The sequence below is a fragment of the Eptesicus fuscus genome, chromosome 10 (assembly GCF_027574615.1).
Source record: "Eptesicus fuscus isolate TK198812 chromosome 10, DD_ASM_mEF_20220401, whole genome shotgun sequence".
NCBI lineage: Eukaryota > Metazoa > Chordata > Mammalia > Chiroptera > Vespertilionidae > Eptesicus > Eptesicus fuscus.
Window position 1 is genome coordinate 6,659,970 of NC_072482.1, and position 21,531 is coordinate 6,681,500.

Here is a 21,531-nt window from a genome sequence, read left to right on the forward strand (position 1 = left end):
AGGACTAGGATTTGTATCTGAAATGAAGATTTGGCAAAGATATAATTACTTTCTGAGTTTAATTATGAATTATAGATGAAGGGTGAGTTGTTTATTTACCAATTTCTATCGCATTCTACCACATCTTCACCACCGAGCTCTGACAGAGAGGAGACTTGGCCCTGAAGTAAAAGATCAGATGCTGTACCATTAACAGTCTGGAAGCATAATGCTGTTGAAATGCATCCATGTTAAGTTTAATTGTCCCCAATCCTATTCCATCTGGATTTTTAAAATCTGAATAGTTCAATGGCAAGATATTGAACTTAATGGAACAGTGATCTGATTATCTTCTCTTCTTCAGAAATAATTAGAGGAAATTGCAAGTAGAAAGAAAATACACTTGTTATCTAGAGATTATTTTTGAATTAATACTCAAGGTGACAATGTTCTAGAGAAAAACCAGTGTGTCCTGTTTTTAGGTGACAGGAATATGTGGAGATAATTCCACTAGCAAAAATTGTATGTAAATTTTCCAAGATGGGGAGATTATGATGCTAAATGTCTTGCTGTTTCAGGTCAGCAAAACCAAGACTTAAAATGTGGGCCTTCATAGGAGGCCTGTGAAATAAATAATAAGTATATTTGTGTAGCTCTTCAGAGTGTATAAAATGCTTTTATGTGAGATGTGGAGGTGAAGCTTGAGCTGGTTTGCTTCTTAGCTATTCAGTTTCATTAATACATTTCTAACTCCTGGTTGTGTTCTGAAGCAGTCTCTCCAGTTACTGTGAGGTGTGCCAGGGATGTCATGGTCCTTTGCTTCTTGTATTTGACTTTTAGGACTGTTGGCCAAAAATAGTGTTGTAGCAATAGAGAACTATATTGTTGAAGTACTTTGCTCAGTTCTTTTCTTTTTCCCCTCTTTTTTCTTTTTCCCTTAGATATGTTCTGAGGACCAAGATTCATTTGGGGGATGGTTACAGAATTGAACCATAGTAGGCAATGAAAATATACATTCAGAGTTGAATAAGACACCCATCCTGGAAGGAAAATACACCCCTACTATTTATTAAGTTTAACTTGGCTGCTCTGGTGTGTGTTGAACAATTTGGTGTTAGGCTGTTTACTATTTAGGTTTCATAGGTTAAGAGAATTTTGTTCGGTCATGCTAGGATTATAGAGGAATTCATTCATAGTGGACTTGGGGAAATGTACATTAGGATTAAGTTATTTCTTAAAGCATTAATCCTGAGACAGTTTCTTGAAAAACAGTTCTGAAACCAAATCCAGTTGGGAAAACTGAAAACGGGATCCTGACTTGGGGTTTCATAGTACACTCTGATCTTGTTCTTGGAAGCGTTGTTTGTAATAGTTAAGTAAGGTCAACTAATGTAAGGTCATAGGTAGACTAGGCTCATAGAATATTATATAGCAGTTGAAAGAGGCATAACTAGATCATGATCTTCCAACATGAATGGATCTCAAGAACATTAATTTAGAGAAATATTACAGAATGGGAGATGCATATAGAATATAGTTTTTTAAAAGCAGTATGCTTTTAACAGTATATCTGTGTAATATCAATATCCTACCTAATAATAGACAAATATGCAAATTAACCACACCTTTGCTATGCCCAAGCCACGCCCACCAGCCAATCGGGGCGAGTATGCAAATTACCCCAACAAAGATGTCGGCTAATTTGCATATCAAGACAGTGTAGAAAGAAGCCAAGAGCTGCAGAAGGGAGCAAAGCTGCGGAGAAGCAAGCAAGCCGGGGGAAGGAGAAGGGGGAGCGGAGGCGGGGCCAGTGGAGAAGGAAGGAGAGCGGGGCAGGCTGGCGGGGAGAAGGGAGGAGCGGAGGCGGGGCCGGGGGAGAAGGGAAAAGCAAGCGGGCTGGCGGAGAAGGCGGGGCAGGGGAGAAGGGAGGAGCGGAGGCGGGGTCGGGGGAGAAGGGAGGAGCGCAGGCGGGGCCAGGGGAGAAGGGAAAAGCAGGCTGGCTGGTGGAGAAGGCGTGGCGGGGGACAAGGGAGGAGCGCAGGCGGGGCCGGGGGACAAGGGAGGAGAGCAGGCAGGGCGGGGTAGAGTGCAGCAGGAAACCCTATTGCAGGATTTTTCCTGCAACGGGAACGCTAGTATTCTTATAAAGTCTAAAAGGGTTTATACCAACCAGGTATAGTCACTTGGAGATGATGATCAAAGGGTCCTTTTTAAGAAAGGAAATATTCATGTATTATTTGTAATAAAAATGAACTAAATACAAATAAAATGCTTGTTAATGCTCAACAAGTTACTTTCTTTTCCCTCATTGGCGATAGCTACCCTGCTAATTCCAAATGTCTATAATAATAAAAGCATAATATGCAAATTGATCAAATGACCAAACGGTGGAACAACCATCCGGATGACCTTCTGGACAAAGCCGGGGCTGCAGGGGCCGAGGCAGCGGGCTGGCTGGGAGGGCCGAGGCAGCTGGGGCCGCGAAGGCCTACTCTTGCACGAATTTTGTGCATCAGGCCTCTAGTATCTTTATATTCATTAATTGACTGTATACAAGTTAAACTGAGTTTTGAGCTTCAGTACTATAAAATAGGAAGAAAGTATTTTTATTCTAGTCCATTACAGTGAAATTATTTTTCACACATTATAAGGAATAAATGAAGTAACATATACAAGCAGTCTACACTGCAAATTTTCAAGAGATAGGCTTATTCAAGCTTATATTTTGGTCCAAGAGATCTTTTGAGAGCAACAAAGAGAAGTCTGAACTTGGTTCTTGAGCTGTTAGTGAAGAGTTGAGAAGCAGCAGCTATAGGTTGAGTGAAACATTGTAGTTCAAACCAGTTAAGCTTAAAGAAGCAAATCCTTTTTTGATCTTTCAATGTTGGTAAGAAATGTGCTTTCCAGTTCCATGGCTGTTCTTTATCCCCATGGTCGGCAAACTGCGGCTAGCGAGCCACATGCGGCTCTTGGGCCCCTTGAGTGTGGCTCTTCCACAAAATACCACGGCCTGGGCGAGTCTATTTTGAAGAAGTGGCGTTAGAAGAAGTTTAAGTTCAAAAAATTTGGCTCTCAAAAGAAATTTCAATCATTGTACTGTTGATATTGGGCTCTGTTGACTAATGAGTTTGCCGACCACTGCTTTATCCTGTTCTGTAGACCTGATTTTGGCATCTTCTGAAGCGAAGTTGAGAGCAGTAGTGGTTCTGTTTGACTTTACCAATCTCCAGGATAAATTTTAAGTGGCTGCATTTTTTGTGAGTACTAGTAAATATGCTTTTTCTTTAAGAAAGGTTAATCCTAAAAAAGCTGTACCCACATACCAAGTTTTCTGTCAGAACATTCATCTATTGGCTCAATTTGCCTAATGTTAGAAGAACCATTGTCTGAAAAGATTTCATCAACTGAAAGTATCTCTTCTTTAAAACAGTTTGTTTTCAGACACATGTATTGATTCATCTTTCCAAAGTGTTCATTTTTATATTTCATCCAAGTTAAAACAAGGACTAACTGATCAATCAACTTTATGCTAAAAAATGTATTAATAGAAGCTATGAAAGGAAGAATTCAATTCACAATACAAGTATTTATTGGCACCTCTACATACTTGCATGTCAGGGAAATTCAGAGTATTAAAACATGGCCGAAACTGGTTTGGCTCAGTGGATAGAGCATCGGCCTGCGGACTGAGGGGTCCCAGGTTCGATTCCAGTCAAGGGCACGTACATTGGTTGCGGGCACATCCCCAGTGGGAGGTGTGCAGGAGGCAGCTGATTGATGTTTCTCTCTCATCGATGTTTCTAGCTTTCTATCCCTCTCCCTTCCTATCTATAAAAAATCAATAAAATATATTTTGAAAATAATAAAATAAAATAAAAATTAAAACATGTTACTGCCCATCGTGACCAAACTTCTTCCTAAATTGGTGTTAGCCTGCAATCCATATGCATAAAAATTGCTGGTGATGTAAGATGATTCTTCCACCAAAACAAGTGGAAATTAGTAGAGTATAAACGGTGAAAGTACTGGGTAGGGTGAACTTCAGGAATGCTTTCAGTAGTTGGACAGCCCCCAAGGAGAAGGGCTGCCAGGCATGCCTACCTGGAGGAAAGGTATAAAGCCTCCTGTCTCTATTCTGCCTCATTGGCGAATACCGTGCACATGGCATTTGCCAATAGGTGCTATTCGTGATGATAGTGCACTGCTGAGGGGGAGTTAGCCTTGTGTCCAGTGACATCTTGGTGTAATTTTGAGGTGGGTCTTGGGGATTGAGCATAATTAACAGAAAGTGCGAGAACTTTTTTTAGTGCAGGTGACTTCTAGTTTCGGCTCTCATGCTAGCATTATCGTGATTGTTTTGCATTTCTTTGTGCTTCACTGTTGCAGGAGTATGTGTGTCTCAATTTTTAAAAATATATGGCAGGTTTTCTTTAAGTGATCAATTGGACTCTTCCCCTCCAATGTCTCCGTAGTATAAATACCACCATTTAATATGTAGAAGTGATCATGAATGTGGGCAAAGTCAGTGAGTGCATTCAATGTCTGTCTGTGGATAAAGCTTAACATTATCCTATATAATAAAAGGGTAATATGAAAATCGACCCTAATGGTGGAACGACCGGTCGCTATGATGTGCACTGACCACCAGGGGGCATATGCTCAATGCAGGAGCTGTCCCCTGGTGGTCAGTGCACTCCCACAGGGGGAGCTCCGCTCAGCCACAAGGTGGGCTGATGGCTAAGAGCGCAGAGGCGGTGGTGGGAGCCCCTCCCACCACTGTGGCAGTGCTAAAGATGTCACTGGGGAGCAGGCCTAAGCCATCAGTCAGACAATCCCTGAGGGGTCCTGGACTGCAAGAGGGCCGGGCTGAGGGGACACCCCCCTGAGTGCACGAACTTTCATGCACTGGGCCTCTAGCTCTCTAATAACAGGTTTCTCAACAGACCATTTAAATCAGCCAATTCCTCTCAATATAAATCACAGAGATGTTTAAGATGTCATTTCTTCTCAGAACAAGAATGAGAGCTGCCTGTCAGTTCTCTAGTTTGGCTTTCATGCCATGGAAGTCCTTGGAAACCTGTTTTGAGAGAGTTCTAAATCATGCATATTCCTGTCTTGCAGGTTTTTTTTTTTGGACAGATCAGCATAGAGTCCAAGGATGAATGTTCATCGTGGCAGTGAGAGTGACAGGTTATTGCTGCAGGAGGCCAGCTGCCTGATGGATGAAACCTCAGCTGCAGCCCAAGAAAAAGAAACTAATAGCCTGACTTCTGGTCTTCAAAATCTTGCTTATCCGCTAACTCCCAGGAGTGATGGTATGGAGACTAGATATTGGCTTAATTTAGAGGGCTTTCTGATGCCTGAGCATCCACTCTGCCCAGAAGACATAAATGTTCTTAATCTTTATAAATAAGATATCCAGTTAATTGGCTTAGCTTACCTTTCACAATTACATAAAGCTAACCATCACAGAAAATCTCCACTTATTCAATCAATCTAGAACATCTAACTTAGGCATAATGGTGGGAGAAAAACAGTTATGGGTTTGCAAGCAAAAGACCGGTTCAAATTCTACCTCTGCTACCTATCAGCTGTAACCATGGGAAAGATTCTTAATCTTTCTGTGCCCTGCTTTCTTAATCTAGAAAACAAGGATATAATATTCTTCTGACTTCACAAGGCTAGAATATTAGAGTTAATGGATGCGAAGGGTCTTGTAAACTTTTTTCTTTTTTTATTTTAGAGAGAGAGGGAGGGAAAGGTAGAGAGACAGAGACATCGATGAGAAAGAAACTGATCGGCTGCCTCCCACATGCCCCCCCACTGGGGATGGAGCCTGCAACCTGGGCTTGTGCTCCATGGGGAGTGGAACCGGGGAACTCCTGGTCCACAGGTCTATGCTCAACCATTGGCCCATACCAACCGGGCTCTTTTTAACTTTTAAATAAAAACATTAGCAACAATCATAGCAATCACCACTTATTGAGCACTCACTGTGCTAGGAATTTTACATACATCCCTTTAGGTCAAGAGTGGCAGACTGGTCAGATCTGGACTGCTGCCTATTTTTGTCAATAAAATTTTGAAATACAGCCATCATGCCCATTTGTTTACATGTTGTCTTTGGCTGCTTTCTTGCTACAGTGGTAGAGACTGACCCACTAAGCCTAAAATATCTACTTTTTGGGTCTTGACAGAAAGTTTGCCGATCCCTGCTTAGATTAGTCCTCCTTTTAAAAATGACGAAATGTGGGTAACTTGCTTGGGTTCGCACTGCTAGGATGTGGGGGACTGAGATTTGAACCTGTGTCTTTTGCATCAGGCGTGCTATTGTATATATATCAGCTGACAGACAAGCGGAGTCACTGCCCCCTAGAGTGCACCATTAGAGAGAAGTTGTGCAGTGAGTCTCTTTTCCTGCTCACCTGTTTAAGGACAGAACCTGAGGCATCCTTCAGGAATCGACCTAATTTAATTGCTTCGTTGCTGGGGGCAAATCAAGCTTTCTAGAGAACTGAATTAGTGATTTAGATACCTACTTTCATTTTTAAGAATGGCACTGCCAGTGTGAAAGCCTGTCTGTGATTAAGGTGTTTCTTGCTACCAGCCTGCCTGTGGATTGTGTGGGAACTTAGCTCTTGGTATGCAAAATCAGGGCCACATTGAAAATTTAAGTCCTGCAGAAGCTGTAGGATATAAACCCTAAATTGGTTTTCGGTCTAGATTTTGGTTTCCTTTTCTCCAGAAACAAGTGGGGGAGGGTAGAGGGGGGGTGTTAATCAGACTAATTCCCCAGAGGTCACGGGCAGTAATCATGTTCATGAAATATTGTATGCAAATTTAAAATATAGGAAGGGTGGGAATGAGAAATTCAGTTGTATCTATATTTTATTTCTTCCCAAAAAAGGTTTGAAGAAAGGAGAGAAAAATGTTAACTGAGCTTGCCAAATCGAAGTAATGGCATATACATGTGGTATTAACTCTATGCTTTGGTATATTTGAAATTTTTTATTAAAAATATTTTTTATATTAAAATAAAATATATTAGGAAAACTACCCATTGAAGCATCCTCTGAGCCCTGGCTGGTGTTGCTAAATGGTTAGAGCACTGACACGGGAAATGAAGGGTTGAGGGTTCAATTCCTGGTCAAGGGCATGTACCTGGGTTGCAGGTTTGCTTCCCATCCCAGTTGGGCTGCATGCAGGAGTCATCCAGTCGATGTGTCTCCCTGTCCCCTCCTCTCATTCACTCTCTTCCCTTCCCTTCCACTCTCTCTGAAAAGCAATGGGGGGAAAATATCCTCATGTGAGGATTAACAAAATAAAAATAAATAAAAAATAAGAGCATCCTCTGGGAATCCTTTTGTAAACACTGGCTCCTTGCAGCCAGAATTATGAGAAATAATCTGTTAAGTCTCATTCCCTATCTCCTGTGTACACCCAGAGTTCATTTATTCCATCTTAAGTCTTGCATGATGTGGTATTGTTCGTTTTTAAGTGCTCTCACATTCTTTCAGTTGCTAGTCAATCCTGTGAGGTAGGTGGAATGAACGTTATTCTCATTTTAGAGATGATGAAACAGGTTTAGAAAAATAAATTACTTAAAGAAAATAGCTTTTTGGTGATACAATAACTGAGCATGAATCCTAATCCAAGGCCATTTGCATGGGAATTTTGCAGCTGATAGCAAGACCTGCCTGTTCAGAAGTGGTGTTGGTGACGTTAGGATGCTCCTTTGCATAGTGAAAATGCATTTTTCTGTGACTTCTAGGAAAAGTGATGCATGAGACAATAGACTCTATCATTGTCTTTCTGGAAAATAAAATTTGGAAACATTTTTTTTAAATGTAGAAAGTAAATGGTTTTGGCACACCAGAGGTAGCACAAATAAAACACAGGAAATATAAGTATTATTTAGAGAAGTGAAAACAGAAGTAAAAAGTTACTGCCTCTGTGGAACAATACTGACAATACTGGGGCGGCCATGGGGTGTGGCAGGGGATTGCTGGTTTTCCACAGAAAGTTGTCTCTAGTGTTTTAATTTTTTTAAACCATATCGAAGTTTACTTTTAAATTTTTTAATCATTTTACTTTGAAATGTGGATATGACTACCTTTATCCCCCCTCTCTACACACACATGCACTTGGCATGAGTGGAAAAAAGCTCAGGGGAATCCAATATAAGTCTCTTGTTATATTTTTTCTTTACTTGCTCTAGGCAAGAGTTTTTGCCTGTTTGCCCCTAAACATCTATGGGGTTTTTGTTTAATCTTTTATTGTTTTTTAAAGAAAACAGGGTTTATTTTTCCCCCAAGGCTTTTGCAATTGAGTTATTTTGGTTGGTTTGTATCTTTTAGACCTTTCACTGGACTATGCCGCTCAGCCAGCAAGTCTCCAGTTCCCTCACATAATGCCACTTCCCGAAGACAGCAAAGGCTCCTGCCTCCCAAGCGGGAATAAACGGAGCTATGAACCTTTTACTGCTCCAGAACGATTTGGAAACAGCTCTATGGGCTTTGGCAGTAATGTTCATTCCCAGGCGCCAGAGAAAGTGACACTTCTCGTAGATGGCACACGTTTTGTGGTGAATCCACAAATTTTCACTGCTCACCCGGATACCATGTTGGGAAGGTAACTGATGATACTTCCCTTCTAAATGCACTCTGTTCTCTATGACTGGAATACCTGCTGTTTGTCTTGCTTTAGATGTGAAAATGAAAAGCATTGCTGATTTTCTGTCTTCCTCCTCTGGTGAGATGGAGGGCAAGCTGGTACAAAACGTACATGTGTTGGTACTTTAGGGGGCTGGGTATTTTATTTATAAAGCCAGGATAGTGAACAAAAGAAGGGAGTGCAGCCAGAACTGTGAGAAATAATCTGTTAAATCTCATTCCCTATTCCTCTGTAAAACTCACTCTAAAACGGAAGTCAGATACTTAATTTATTTTATTCACAATTTGTATAACCTCCCAAAAGCAATGTTTTCTGAGTTCTCCGAGTCCAAGATCGAGTTCATCTTTCTTTCGTCTTTTGCCTTTTAATAAAAAAATACAATTAGACAAAGGTTTCACAGGACATAACAAAGCCATTTCACTGAAAAGCAGTATTTTGCCTGCCGTCTATTGCTAGTTATGCTTGGAAATAGATGTTTTACTGTCATTTTCTGATGCCTCCATCACTACTTGTTTTCTGAAACTGAATCTTTATATCTGGTTTTTCTGTTGTTTCTTTATTCTTCATGTCACATTCAGACTATGGCCTTATCCTCCTCTCACTGCCCACTGCCCCGCTTTTCAGGACTAGAATCTCGGGAATGGAGAGCGCCTGCCCACAGGAGCGCTGTCACAAGTGCTCTTGGAGCTGGGCTGGAGGCTAGGAGGTCCTCTTTCTGGCAGTCATCGACCTTAACGTGAGGAGGAGCACATGGGATAAGAGTTAAATAATAATAATAACGTGTGTGTGTGTGTGTACACACACATTTGACTTTTAAGGATTTTTATCTACTTAGAAGTAGATGTTATTTAAAGATTTAACTTCACTCAGGATATTGAACTAATTTGAACTGAAGTAGAAATCAGAGTGACTACACTAATTTTCCTGAATCTTAGGCCAAATGGGATCCAGCTATTCAAATATGTGTTTACTTGAACATATACATACAAATTTATGGTGAGCCATTTTTAACCAAAACCAAACCTATATATTTCTCAAACATCTGAATTAAGATTAAATGAGAACATTAAATCATTTTCTAAATTGGCCCTGTATTTTATCCGACTTGACTTCCTGTGCTCAGTCTTGGTATCACCACCATTAATGTCCCGCCGCCAGCCACCAGCCACCGCCCCCCTCCCCTCCCCCTCGCAGTGTTCCTGTGTTCCTCGGCGCAGGCTGGCTGAGGTAGGTTTCCTCTGAAAGTGGTGATAAAGAGAAGACAAGCATTATCTGGGTAATAGATTCTTGGCTAACAGTGGTTCTTTGATTCTAGGAATGGGTTGTCCCAAGAAGAAGAGAGTCCGATTTCTTTATCTAAATGGTTCATCAGTTGAGTGCCAAGGTCATGAATTCTGAGAGTTACTTAGGTTTGTTGTCCTGTGGCTACATAACAGTATTCGTAAGCCCAGCCATTGTGCTTACAGATGTGGACCACTAGCCACAGAGGGACAAGTTGAGAGATCAAGAACGGACTAATGCAGATCCATGCCACTATCGGAGAACTAGGTCCTGCTGATGGTAGGGGATCATACTGCATTTGTTCACTATTTTGATTCATAGCTGTCTCAGCTAGACTTTAGCCAGAATGGTCCAGAAAAATGTCAGCATTCTTTGAAGACAGTTTTTACCAGGATGGATTTCTTATGTATGGTCTAGTGCAGTGGTCGGCAAACTGCGGCTCGTGAGCCACATGCGGCTCTTTGGCCCCTTGAGTGTGGCTCTTCCACAAAATACCACGTGCGGGCGCGCACGTACAGTGCGATTGAAACTTCGTGGCCCATGCGCAGAAGTCGGTTTTCAGCTCTCAAAAGAAATTTCTGTCGTTGTACTGTTGATATTTGGCTCTGTTGACTAATGAGTTTGCCGACCACTGGTCTAGTGATTTGGAAAGCATATGGATGGAGTCTTTTTCAGACCTTTAAAAGTAGCCAATTCAGAGTGGAGGTGAACGGTTTTGAGCAGTTGAGCTGCAGAACTTCCCAGCAGGTTAAGGAAGGAAGCAGCAGTGCGTCCCCACTGAGAACTCAAGTCAGGCTGCTGCAGCTAGCAACCATCTGCCCGCCCTTGTGTTCCCTTCCCATCCCAGATGCAGCAGGAGTCATAGTCATGGGCCAGTTTTCCAGGAGGGTATCTGAGAGGAGGAGGAAGAATGGGAAAAGGTGGATCAGAAAAGCAACCTCCTCCTCAGACCCTCATGACCTCTGAGTTCATGTCCAGAGCAGGCCTGCCTCTCTGAAATACGTCAAACTGCTGAGCCTGACACCTACCCTCCTTTTCTACTGGACCTGAAATTCCCTTAGTTAGAGTCACTCCGGGGCTTGAGAAGGGCATTTTCCCCCCGAGCTCCACCATTGAAACGTACCAGGAAAGGGGAAGCATTAACGTGTCTGTACCTATTAATACAGATTCATCTATCAGGTTAGAGCAGTGATGGGCGACCTTTTGAGCTTGGTGTGTCAAACTTCGCCAAAAAACTGAGCATAACTCGGGTAGTGTGTCACTTTGAGGAAAAAACATGATTTCGCAAATGTTTCATCCTCGGCATGCGGCCGCCTCAGCGGCCGCGTGTCATCAGAAATGGCTACGCGTGTCAGTGCTGACACGGGTGTCATAGGTTCGCCATCACTGGATTAGAGGCTGAAAAGCAGAACTCAGGAATATTGAGAATTGGCATCCCGGTAGGTAAATGCTGGTAGAGGAGGGAAAGGAATAGGAAAGGCCAGGAGCATGACACTGTCTCTGAGCTGCCTGGCACATACACAGGCAGATTCCCGGCAGCGGGAGCGCGGGAGAGGCAGCCCTCACGTGCTCAGACACTTTCCCGGGCTTGCTTCACGCCCCTCGCTGAAAGCAGCGCTGCCTTCTTTTCCAGTCTGCAGGGGTTTCCTAAGACCGAGTACGGCATGGGGGCCGGGTCCCAGCTCTGTAACGTACACTAGGAGAGGGGGAATCCTGCTGGAGAAGGTCACGGTGCTGCCTGGTGTCTTTCAGGATGTTTGGACCAGGACGAGAGTACAACTTCACACGGCCCAACGAGAAGGGGGAGTACGAGATTGCCGAAGGAATCAGTGCAACGGTCTTTCGAACGGTGCTGGTGCGCAGGAGCCTTTTGTCACATCCTCTTCCACGGGCCCGCATGGTCAGAAGTCCTGCGAGTCCAGGCTGTGTTACTGACTTTGGGGTCTCTAGTCTCCAGTGACCGACTTTCCCGCTTTACTTTTTATTCCTGTAACTTAAGTATTCTTGCTGTATGAGTTAAATCAGGTATCAAGTTGTGATTTACCATGTCAGGACATCCAGGAGCCACTTTGCCATTTAGTGAATCAACCAACTTGGTAACAGTGCTAGTAACCCATCACTTGAACAGAACCAGCAATGAATAGGTGTTGAAGAGGTGATTTTTCATCTTGTTCTTTACCTACATTTCTTCCTCCTAATCTATTTACAGGATTATTACAAAACTGGTATCATCAATTGTCCTGATGGCATCTCTATCCCAGACCTTAGAGATACGTGTGATTATCTCTGCATTAACTTTGACTTCAACACTATCCGATGTCAGGATCTGAGTAAGTACAGGAGCAGCTCATCTTAGTTTGCCTGGGATTGATTGGCTTTTTACTGCCAACCAGAGATTCTCACGTACAAGTGGAGAGGCCCCTCAGGGGCAGAGAGGTGCTACTGTCCCGTTCCCTCTCACGCTTCAAAGCATTTTGAGGACGTGCGGTAAACAAGAGAATGTGTAGTGGGCTCTAAACCTAGCTTGGCCCATGAGTCACCCAGCTAATTCCTTCCCCTCTTAAGACCTTGGTGTCTCAACCTTTTTAACAAATAAGGGTACTAATTATCAGATCTGTGGGTAGTCTCACTAGGAAAGTTAAGCAGCATAAATTGGCTGGATTCTTAACAATTATATTTATCATTATCATTAACTTAGTGTTTGTTAAGTGCTTTATAGATGTGAACTTGGTATAAATCCTATAATCCTAAAAGATGGGTGATAACCCCATTTAACAAATGAGACTGAGAAGTTAGCTTGTTCAAAGCTCTAAGCATTAACAGCTGAAATTAGAACTGATTGTCTGACTACAAACTCCATGCTCTTGTCATTACCTACTAGGCTCCCTGAAAGTATTTTTAAATTATTCTTTGAAGTTCATGATACATTTCCCTGCAGACTCCATGAAGTTCTCTGGACTTGTGGCTTCTCTACTGGGTCTAGTATATACTTAGAGCAAGTCCCTTCGTGTCTCCCAACTTCAGATTCTTCTTCTGTGTACTCTTAACTCCATGAAATTGGGTTCTAGAGGATCTTCAGAAGCAGTCCTACAGAGAGTCATCCCCAATTGATGGTCTGTCTCTTGTAGAATTAATGTTTATGATATGACACTGTATGTTCAACAAAACCTTCATTGATCAGAATGCTCAGGGATTATTAAGAATGAGCAAAGGGCCCTAACCGGTTTGGCTCAGTGGATAGAGTGTCAGCCTGTGGACTCAAGGGTCCCAGGTTCGATTCCGGTCAAGGGCATGTACCTTGGTTGCGGGCACATACCCAATAGGGGGTGTGCAGGAGGCAGCTGATCGATGTTTCTCTCTCATCGATGTTTCTGACTCTATCCCTCTCCCTTCCTCTCTGTAAAAAAATCAATAAAATATATAGAAAAAAAAAAGAAAAAAAAATGAGCAAAGGGAAGCATGGTAGAATGTGAAATACATCTAACAAAATCAGCTTAATTACCACCTTGAAGCAGGAAACAGTCTCTGCCTTCAAATGGGTCACTTCTCTGGACCCTATCCATTGTAACAGCTATTACCCGGTAATCTTTTTCACTCCGGTAACATACTGGTATGCACCTGGGCAGAGAGGACCCTCACCTGCAGTTTCTCTCCCTAGGTGCTTTATTGCATGAACTATCCAATGACGGTGCTCACAAGCAGTTTGATCACTACCTCGAAGAACTGATCCTGCCCATCATGGTGGGCTGTGCCAAGAAAGGGGAGCGCGAGTGCCACATCGTTGTGCTGACAGATGAGGATTCGGTGGACTGGGATGAAGACCACCCCCCACCCATGGGAGAGGAATATTCCCAAAGTAGGAGCCACCTGCATGATGTACATGTTTTTTGCAAGAAACACGCTACCCAGAATAGCAGCTAGGTGCTAGAACCAACGTGAATATCACTGTTGAGCCAGTGATGAGCACACTCGCCTGGCTGGTCAGTTCAGTGTAGTGATGCAGGTCTAACTGTTATGCTGTGGAACGTAGTGGATATTACACCTTCCATGCTACTGCTGGTGCCTGGTACTGTGTCAGTTCTGAGGTAGCACCTTAAATGGTGGTGTCATTCTTCATTTTTAAATCCTTTTGAATTGATAATACAGAATTCAAAAAGTACAAAAGGATGTACGTAGAGAAGGCTTACTCCCAACTCTGCCTCATCGATTCAGTTTTCCTCCTCAGTTTCTTCCAGACATTTTCAGTGCACATACATAAGCACGTTTCTCCTTTTTTTCAAATGATACTGTATAGAATACAGACTATTCTATACAATTTCTTATATTAAAAGCCTCCATGCTCTTGTTTATAGCTGTATAGTGTTCCATTGCATGATTGTGCCATAATTGATTTAACCTGCCCTGTTGATGGACATTTAAGCTATAAATTATAAATGATGCTGCAGTGAATAGCCATTTATTTATTTATTTGAATTTTTATGAGTTTATTTGAGTCAAACTGAAGACATATGCCAGGGAGCAAGATCTCAAATGCTCCGTGAATATCCTTTTTAAAACAATCTTTTCACACATGCATATCTCTGTAGAATAATATTCCTAGAAATAAAATTTCTGTCAAAAGCTTTGTGCTTTTATAATTTTGATACATGTTGGCAAATTATCCTCCATAAAGGTTGAGTCAATTTACACTCACAAAACATGTGAAGGTTTGTTTTCTGCACGGTGTTTTACTAAAGTTTTATATTTGCTATTTGAGTTTTGGTTTTCATTTCTCATTTCATGAATGAGACTGACCATCTTAATTTTTAAGAACCATTTTAATTTCCTTTCCTATTTTTTCCTTTAGCCCATTACAAAATTGGATTGTTAGTCTTTTACTTAGAGTTTTGTGTAATCTCTATTTGTGACCTCTATTTATTAAGGAAGTTAGCCCTTTGTAATATGAGTTGCATATATTTCAGTTGATTGTCTTTTTAGCTTTAATTGTGGTTTTGACTAAGTAGAGATGTATTTGTATGTAGTTGAGTGTATCAGCTTTTCTTTTATGACTTCTAGGTTTTATGTCCTACCCAGAAAGGTCTTCCATATCCTATTTATCTGTGACCCATCTGAATTTTTTTGGCATCAGGGCCAAAAGAAATACAACTTTCATTAGTCTGATTCTGTTAGCTCATCTCCTTCCTCTTATGGAGTTTTTGCTCCATAACTAACTCCAGATCTTTTGTTTTTTATTTTTCCCACAGTTCTTTATAGTTCCAAGCTCTACAGATTCTTCAAGTATATTGAGAATCGGGATGTTGCTAAAACAGTATTAAAGGAACGGGGCCTGAAAAACATTCGCATTGGAATTGAAGGTAAAAACATCCCAGTCAGTATTCAGCTTGCATAGCTTATGGAGGGAGCCTGCAACTATGGTCATAGCTTATGTCCTTAAAACTTTCAGAGGACCTAGACAGTGGACATATGAAAACTACATTTCTACCCAGGTCTCAAGGATCTTTATTTTTGTTATGTCCTTATGTTTCTTTTCACTTTATTTCCAGTTGAAAATGCTTTAAAGCAGCTGCAGGACTAAGTTCCAATTTCCTGCCTTGGGATAAAGAGAGCAGTGAGGGCTAAGGCCTCGGGGTAAATGGGGCAGGTCTCGGGGCTCACCGAGGGGAGAGCCGTTCTGCCGGCAGTCTTGGTGAGGATCTTTCTGGGACCTGGAAGGGTCCTTCTGAAAACTCTGGGAGGCTCTGAGTTTGTTCCATTACGTACCTTTGAGAAATGCCTGGACGTTGACAGAATGGCTTCAAATGATCTTGAGCAGTGACAGCCTCCCAACCTGTGGTCTCCGGGAAGGGTCTCGGACCGATTCTTGCCGAAGCCATCCCGGTCTCCCCTCCACGGGACTGGGACTCATGTTTTGCTACTCTTACTGTCTCAGTCTTGCCCACAGAACCCATCAGGCCTTCGTTGTGTCTGAATTAGGTGGCGATTTAAAGTTGGAAGAAATTTTTGAGATCATCAATGAAACCTCTTGTAATTCCCTTGTCTCTTTGGAAACCTCAGGGACAGGGTGATAGGGATCACTCCGTTTCCCACAGCCCACCAGGGTGCGCTGCCACCAGAACATTCTTCCACACAGTAAGACCTCTCCCGTTTCCCTGTGACAGCCTTCCAGGTACCTTAGGCTGAACATTGCACATTCCCTTAGCTAGTTCTCATACACTGTGCCCTCTAAGCGATAGAATTAGAGGGCGGAGTAGCCATGCCCCAGCAGGAGTTTCATTCTGTAGTGTTGATGCCAGTCACTAAAGCAGGGGTGGCGAACCTTTTTTCTGCCAAAGGCCATTTGGGTGCTGGTAACATCATTCACTTCATATAATTCACTTCATATAAATGTATGTCGATGTGAAAAAAACTAGATTTACTGAATTTCAGGTCCTGCCTGCGGTTGCCTTGGCAGGACCAAACCAAATGAGTTTGCCGGCCTTATATGGTCCGCTGACCGGACGTTCCGCACCCCTGAACTAAAGGCATCTGAAATTAATAAGAGGTTTCTCTCCCGCTTCCATTAGAAGGGATAGAATTTTTGTTACTTCCCTTCTAGGGATAAGACCGACTAACTGAGCAGGAGGGAAGAGAGTGTGTAGGTGATTGGGGCTGGGAGGACATGGTCAGAGGCTGGTCGCTTCCCCTGTAATTTTCATGCATAGTCTTTGGATTTGGGGGGAAATTGATGTGGTGAGGAAGTATGGAAGCCAGAGTGAGCATTCGCTGAAGTCATGAGAACGGTCTTTTTCTGTTTCAGGTTACCCTACCTGTAAAGAAAAAATTAAGAGAAGACCTGGTGGCCGATCTGAAGTCATCTATAATTATGTGCAGCGCCCTTTTATCCAGATGTCATGGGAAAAGGAAGAAGGAAAGAGTCGCCATGTGGACTTCCAATGTGTTCGGAGCAAGTCCCTCACTAATCTGGTAGCTGCTGGAGAGGATGTCTTGGAGGACCAGGAGATATTGATGCATCACCCGCCCCAAGTGGATGAACTTGACCGGCTAAATGCCCCACTTTCTCAGATGGCTTCTAACGACTTTCAGGATTAGGGCCAGCTGTGGGTCCACCTCTCTGCGAAGCGTTTGTCTGTCTGGGCTGCCGAAAGCCGGTTCTCCCCTCCTTTTCCTTTCTCCCACAATTAACGTGCGTCCTTTTCAGTATATCTGCACCTCCGCAGGGGAAGAGAAAGCACTCACTGGTAATGAAGCTCCCGGCTTTGCAGCAGCCCTGGGAACTTGAAATTTTAGGTCTGGTGCTGTTCACTGAGCCTTTGCATAACTGCAAAGCAGAAAAGGAAGTCAAGACTCCTGTTGCCTCATTCGGCAAAGCAGTTCTGATTCTTTATGCTGTGTCTTGGCTTTTGTGTGTTTTGTTTTATACCAGGCACATCACTTAGCAGCAAAGGGACCAAACTTAAGGAGACAATCCCTCTCTTCTACAAATAGCACTAATGGCATACTCATTAGAGGTTGATGAAGATGCCATTCCTAGTAGCATCTGTGCCCAGATTGCATCAGGGAAGAACTAGGCTCGTATTCAAAATGTCTAGAAGAAATTCTTAGGCGCTAAAATTCAGTTTTGTTTTTTCATTAATGCAAGAACAATCCAAAACCACATGGATTCCGTGACAGGAAGGAAAGTGGCATAACAATGTTTATGGAACCCTAGCGTCATGGTGTTCAGATTATTCGTTTAGAAGGAAACTCAAGTAGAAGAACCTCTCCAGATGGGGCCACTTTGATTGTCCTGGCTTAGAATTGTTGAGAAGCCACTAGTCTTCACCCAGGAGCAGCATGTTGCTGTGGATGTAGATGGGCGACCTCAGATAGGACTTAAAAGCTCCAGATGTGAGCAGACATTTCTCACAGGGGCTCTGTTTCTCAACAGGAAGACTTGTAAGAGCTCTAGTGAGGGGACGTTTGGGGGAAAGCTGGGTGGGGAAGCATTACCTGCTCAGGCTTTGTCCCAGTACAGGATTCTTTGTGTATTCTTTTCATGCTTAGGGAATTTTTTTGGATAGCAGGATATTTTCATTTTGAAATAGCCTGTCAGCTGCTCACACTGAGTAAGAAACCATATTAATATCATCCCCAAAGGAAGGATGAGTTGAAGGGAAATGAGACCTAGTAATTGTTTGCTCTGTCACTATGTGTTAATGCACAGTGTGTGACAACCAGATCACCCTCCCCAGCACTGACCCGCCTTCCCCAGTGTCCCCATGGCTAGAGCCAGATGTGTCATGGGATCATCTCCCCTTTTGTGCTACAGGCTGGCCTTCCAGTCACCTGCTCGGGGTATTTACTCATCACAACTTACAAAGAGGCACATAGTTTTCGAGTTCTTTAAGAGCATGACTGGCTTTCTTAAATTCCATTCCCATAGATGCTATAGGGCAGGCTGCTTGATTCTGTCTTGACCATGCTAGTCAGTCCTCCAAGGGTGAAGTCGGATGGGCATTGAAAGCTGCTCTTTCCAGGCTTGAAGAGCAAGTTATCTCCTCGTAAGTGTATTCTCTGCATGTGGTCAGCATCACAGTGGAAGTCAGTGCTCTTCCTCTGAAAGGTAATTGGGGTTAAACTGAACCACCCCCCACCTGCAGAGTTCTGATTACCATTGGCATCCATTTGTAAGGCTTATGGCCAATGGGTAGTTTTATTTCTGTGAAACTGTTGGCTCATATTTGAGGTCAGGTTTGGCTATGACCTTACCAGTATACATTCATGCCCACCAGTAGTCGACCAGCCCAGTATTGTTTAATGGTGCTTTCTTTACTTTTCAGTTGACTTCCATGTCATCACAAAGAAAATTTGCATTGTCTGTGCAGTCTGTGGTGTATGTATAACTTCCGTTACACAGCTAATGTGTTGGTAACGTTTGGTAAGTGTCAACACGCTGATACTCTAGTCCTTGCTTAGTTGGAAAGCCAGGTATGAAAGTATGGTATGTAGTGAACACTTTTTTCTGTATAAATGATTAATTTATTATGACTTTTAAGAACTATATCTTCTTTCCCCAAATTGGGTTCTAATGTGCTTTTGGCCCCGACCCCGTGGAAAATCTGGGAGGTAAATCTGCCAGTGTCACCAGGTGGTGGTGACTGAGGAGAAAGCTGAGCGGGAGGCTTCTCCTGCACTCCACGCCCTCCCAGCCGGGAGCTCGGCATCATGGTAATTTGGTGGTTCCCCTGTCAGAGCTGCTGTTTCCAGGGCCAGGACATTCTGCTGTGGCAGGACCTCTCAGCCAGCACAGGCTGGGTTGTAGTCATTCCCTTAAGAGTCAGTTACTGGCCACCTGGGCAAGAGGTGTTTCTGATACAAAAGGTAGGACTCAGGTTTGGTGTTTTCTTCTAAGTGCCTAATAAGTAAGCCAGGTGATTTATATAGAAACATTTTCATAAGGAGATAGTTTTACCCAGACTCTCTTACTCAGAGGTATCTCAGCAAGCCAAGATGAACCTGAATTTGAAGTTTAGAATCAGTTCCTGTCTGCATCATATCACATATAGTTGAGTAGGAAACATTTGCCATTGAGACTTAGAGAGTACTGGGCAAGGAACAGTGTTAAAATGTGATGTTATCGATTTCTCAGGCTGAAAGAATGACAGCAAAAGGTAAAGAAGCTGGAAAGTAGCTGGATTTACCGCACACAATATACAATAGCCAATATTTTCAACTAAAATCCCAAGAGAACGACGTGATAATTTAATGTACACCGTCTAGGAAATACGTGGAATAAGCCCAGGCAGGACAGCTGTATGCATAGTGTCCAACAGACCCTGTGTAAGGAAAACCAACCAGAACAGGCTTTCATTCACACTGGCCAAGTGGACATGAGCCTTCTTTATCCGGTGAGAATGGAAAGTTCAGAAGGGGTTGAGTAATCTATTCAATGTCATTCTGAAATGGTTAAAATGGGCAGAGTGAGTTCAGGAAGCAAACCTGATGCCTTCGTGGGAGACGGAGCCACAGTCTGCTCTGGGCGGGACCACCACTGCAGGACATTTTCTCTTACAGGCAAATGCCTTTAGTTTTGCCTCTTTACTTTGTATTTAAAGTTGCACATGTTTACCTACCAGTGTTTACGAAACCCTATATTTGGGATGCTTTTTTTTAAAATAAAATATTATAATTTGTGTCCATGTTGTTCTTTTGGCAGAAAATAAAACTAGGTTTAAAAAGGGACTGAAAGGAGCAGCACCGGCCCCGTCTCCTTTCCTACAGCAGCTGTGGGCTTGCCTCGGGCCTGTGTTTCCCGCCCTGCTGCTTGTATGTCTAGGTTCCAGAGCCCTAAGGTCTCCCTTCTCTAGTTCCTGCTTAACTTGCATTCGAGACCCCTCGAACCCTCAAGTACAACTAAGTAGGACCTCGCAAAGTCAAATGTAAGTTTGAAAGATAGAGGACGCAAACTTGGATGTCCCAGTTTGGTTTTAAGCAAGTGAGGAACCACGGCATCAGTGCAAGGTCCCTTGGAGACATCGCAGTAGAGCCTCTTTCTCACCCTTGGCCCCACTCGGGGCTGGTGTCTACTGAGGCCCCTAGCTCCGTCAGCCTGGGAGCCTACTGCTGGTGACACTGCATTTCAGGGGTGCTAAAGCAAGCCTGTGCCTCCCTAGCAGGCTGCCTTTATCAGCTCAGGTTAAGGACATGCTCTGTGAACATGGCCTGCAGAGTATGTTCTGTGCCGAGCACTGCTGGGCCACAGGGACACCCTGACTAGGACACGGTTCCTCCCATCAAGGGGCTTTTACCATCACATGGAGAAGACATCGGCAGACAGTCCAGGTCACTCAGGAGTCCCATAATGATGGAGTAGCCAGTTTTTACTGTGAGGGTAGAGGTCACAAGAGAATTCTAGAGGTGACCCATGAACCAAACTGTGAAGGATGAATACAAGTTGTTTTGGATCCATGAGTATGAGGGGAGGAGGTATCCTAGGCCAGTGGTCGGCGAGCCGCTGTTTGCCGCTCTGTTGACTAATGAGTTTGCCGACCACTGTCATATACTACCCTTTACCTCTTTGCACACAATATGCCACAATTGCCTAATCCTCACAGCTTCCAACTACACGGTAACATTTAGTCTACCAGTGGTCGGCAAACTCATTAGGCAACAGAGCCGCAGTTTGCCGACCACTGTCCTAGGCCAACTCAACTGTAAGCAAAGATGACATAATTGCTTACTGTCATCAAGGAAGTGGGTGTGGTGATGCAGAGAAGAGGCCAGAGTAAAGAAAGACCTCAGACAAATGTCACTCTGAGATCACTGCAATGTGTTCAGCACGGAGTGAGGAAGGCACTGGTAGGATGGTGGCCAGGCTCCGGACCTGGGCATGCTTACTGTGGGGAGGCATGTAAGAAGTTTCTGGCTTGGATAGCTGAGTAGACTGAGCTAGGAAAAAGGCTATGGAGGCAAGAGGAGTCTTGGACAGCCTTGGCCTGAGCCCGGAGAAGGCCATCAAAATGGCATTTCTAGTAGGCACTTGGCTCCCTCCATGAGACCGGCAATCTGGGGAGTGGTCTAGGTAGGCTGGTCACTTCGAAGACCTCACCACAAAAACAT

At 43.4% G+C, this 21,531-nt stretch overlaps 2 protein-coding genes across 4 annotated transcripts in view; one reads left to right on the plus strand and one right to left on the minus strand.

Annotated features, from left to right (window-relative positions):
• STK38 (serine/threonine kinase 38) overlaps positions 1-21,531 on the minus strand; it is a 115,428-nt gene that overhangs the window by 53,310 nt on the left and 40,587 nt on the right. Inside the window, exon 14 of one of the 2 annotated variants that reach the window (XM_028161214.2) lies at positions 8,908-9,013. The exons of the other annotated variant lie outside the window; for it this stretch is intronic. Coding sequence (XP_028017015.1) covers positions 8,916-9,013 — 98 coding nt within the window. The 3' untranslated portion in view covers positions 8,908-8,915. Of the gene's footprint in view, positions 1-8,907; positions 9,014-21,531 lie in introns of those variants that run through there. 2 annotated transcript variants of the gene reach the window in all.
• On the plus strand, positions 5,119-20,107 carry KCTD20 (potassium channel tetramerization domain containing 20). 2 transcript variants are annotated; one of them, XM_008151967.3, is made up of 7 exons: positions 5,119-5,294; positions 8,337-8,610; positions 11,686-11,788; positions 12,143-12,263; positions 13,592-13,789; positions 15,177-15,287; positions 16,730-20,107. In XM_008151967.3, the coding sequence occupies exons 1-7, from the start codon at positions 5,138-5,140 to the stop codon at positions 17,020-17,022; spliced, it is 1,257 nt and encodes a 418-aa protein (XP_008150189.2). In that variant the 5' UTR covers positions 5,119-5,137; the 3' UTR covers positions 17,023-20,107. The 2 variants fall into 2 exon arrangements, with proteins under 2 accessions (XP_008150189.2, XP_054578365.1); XM_054722390.1 differs by lacking the exons at positions 5,119-5,294; positions 8,337-8,610 and adding an exon at positions 10,171-10,212.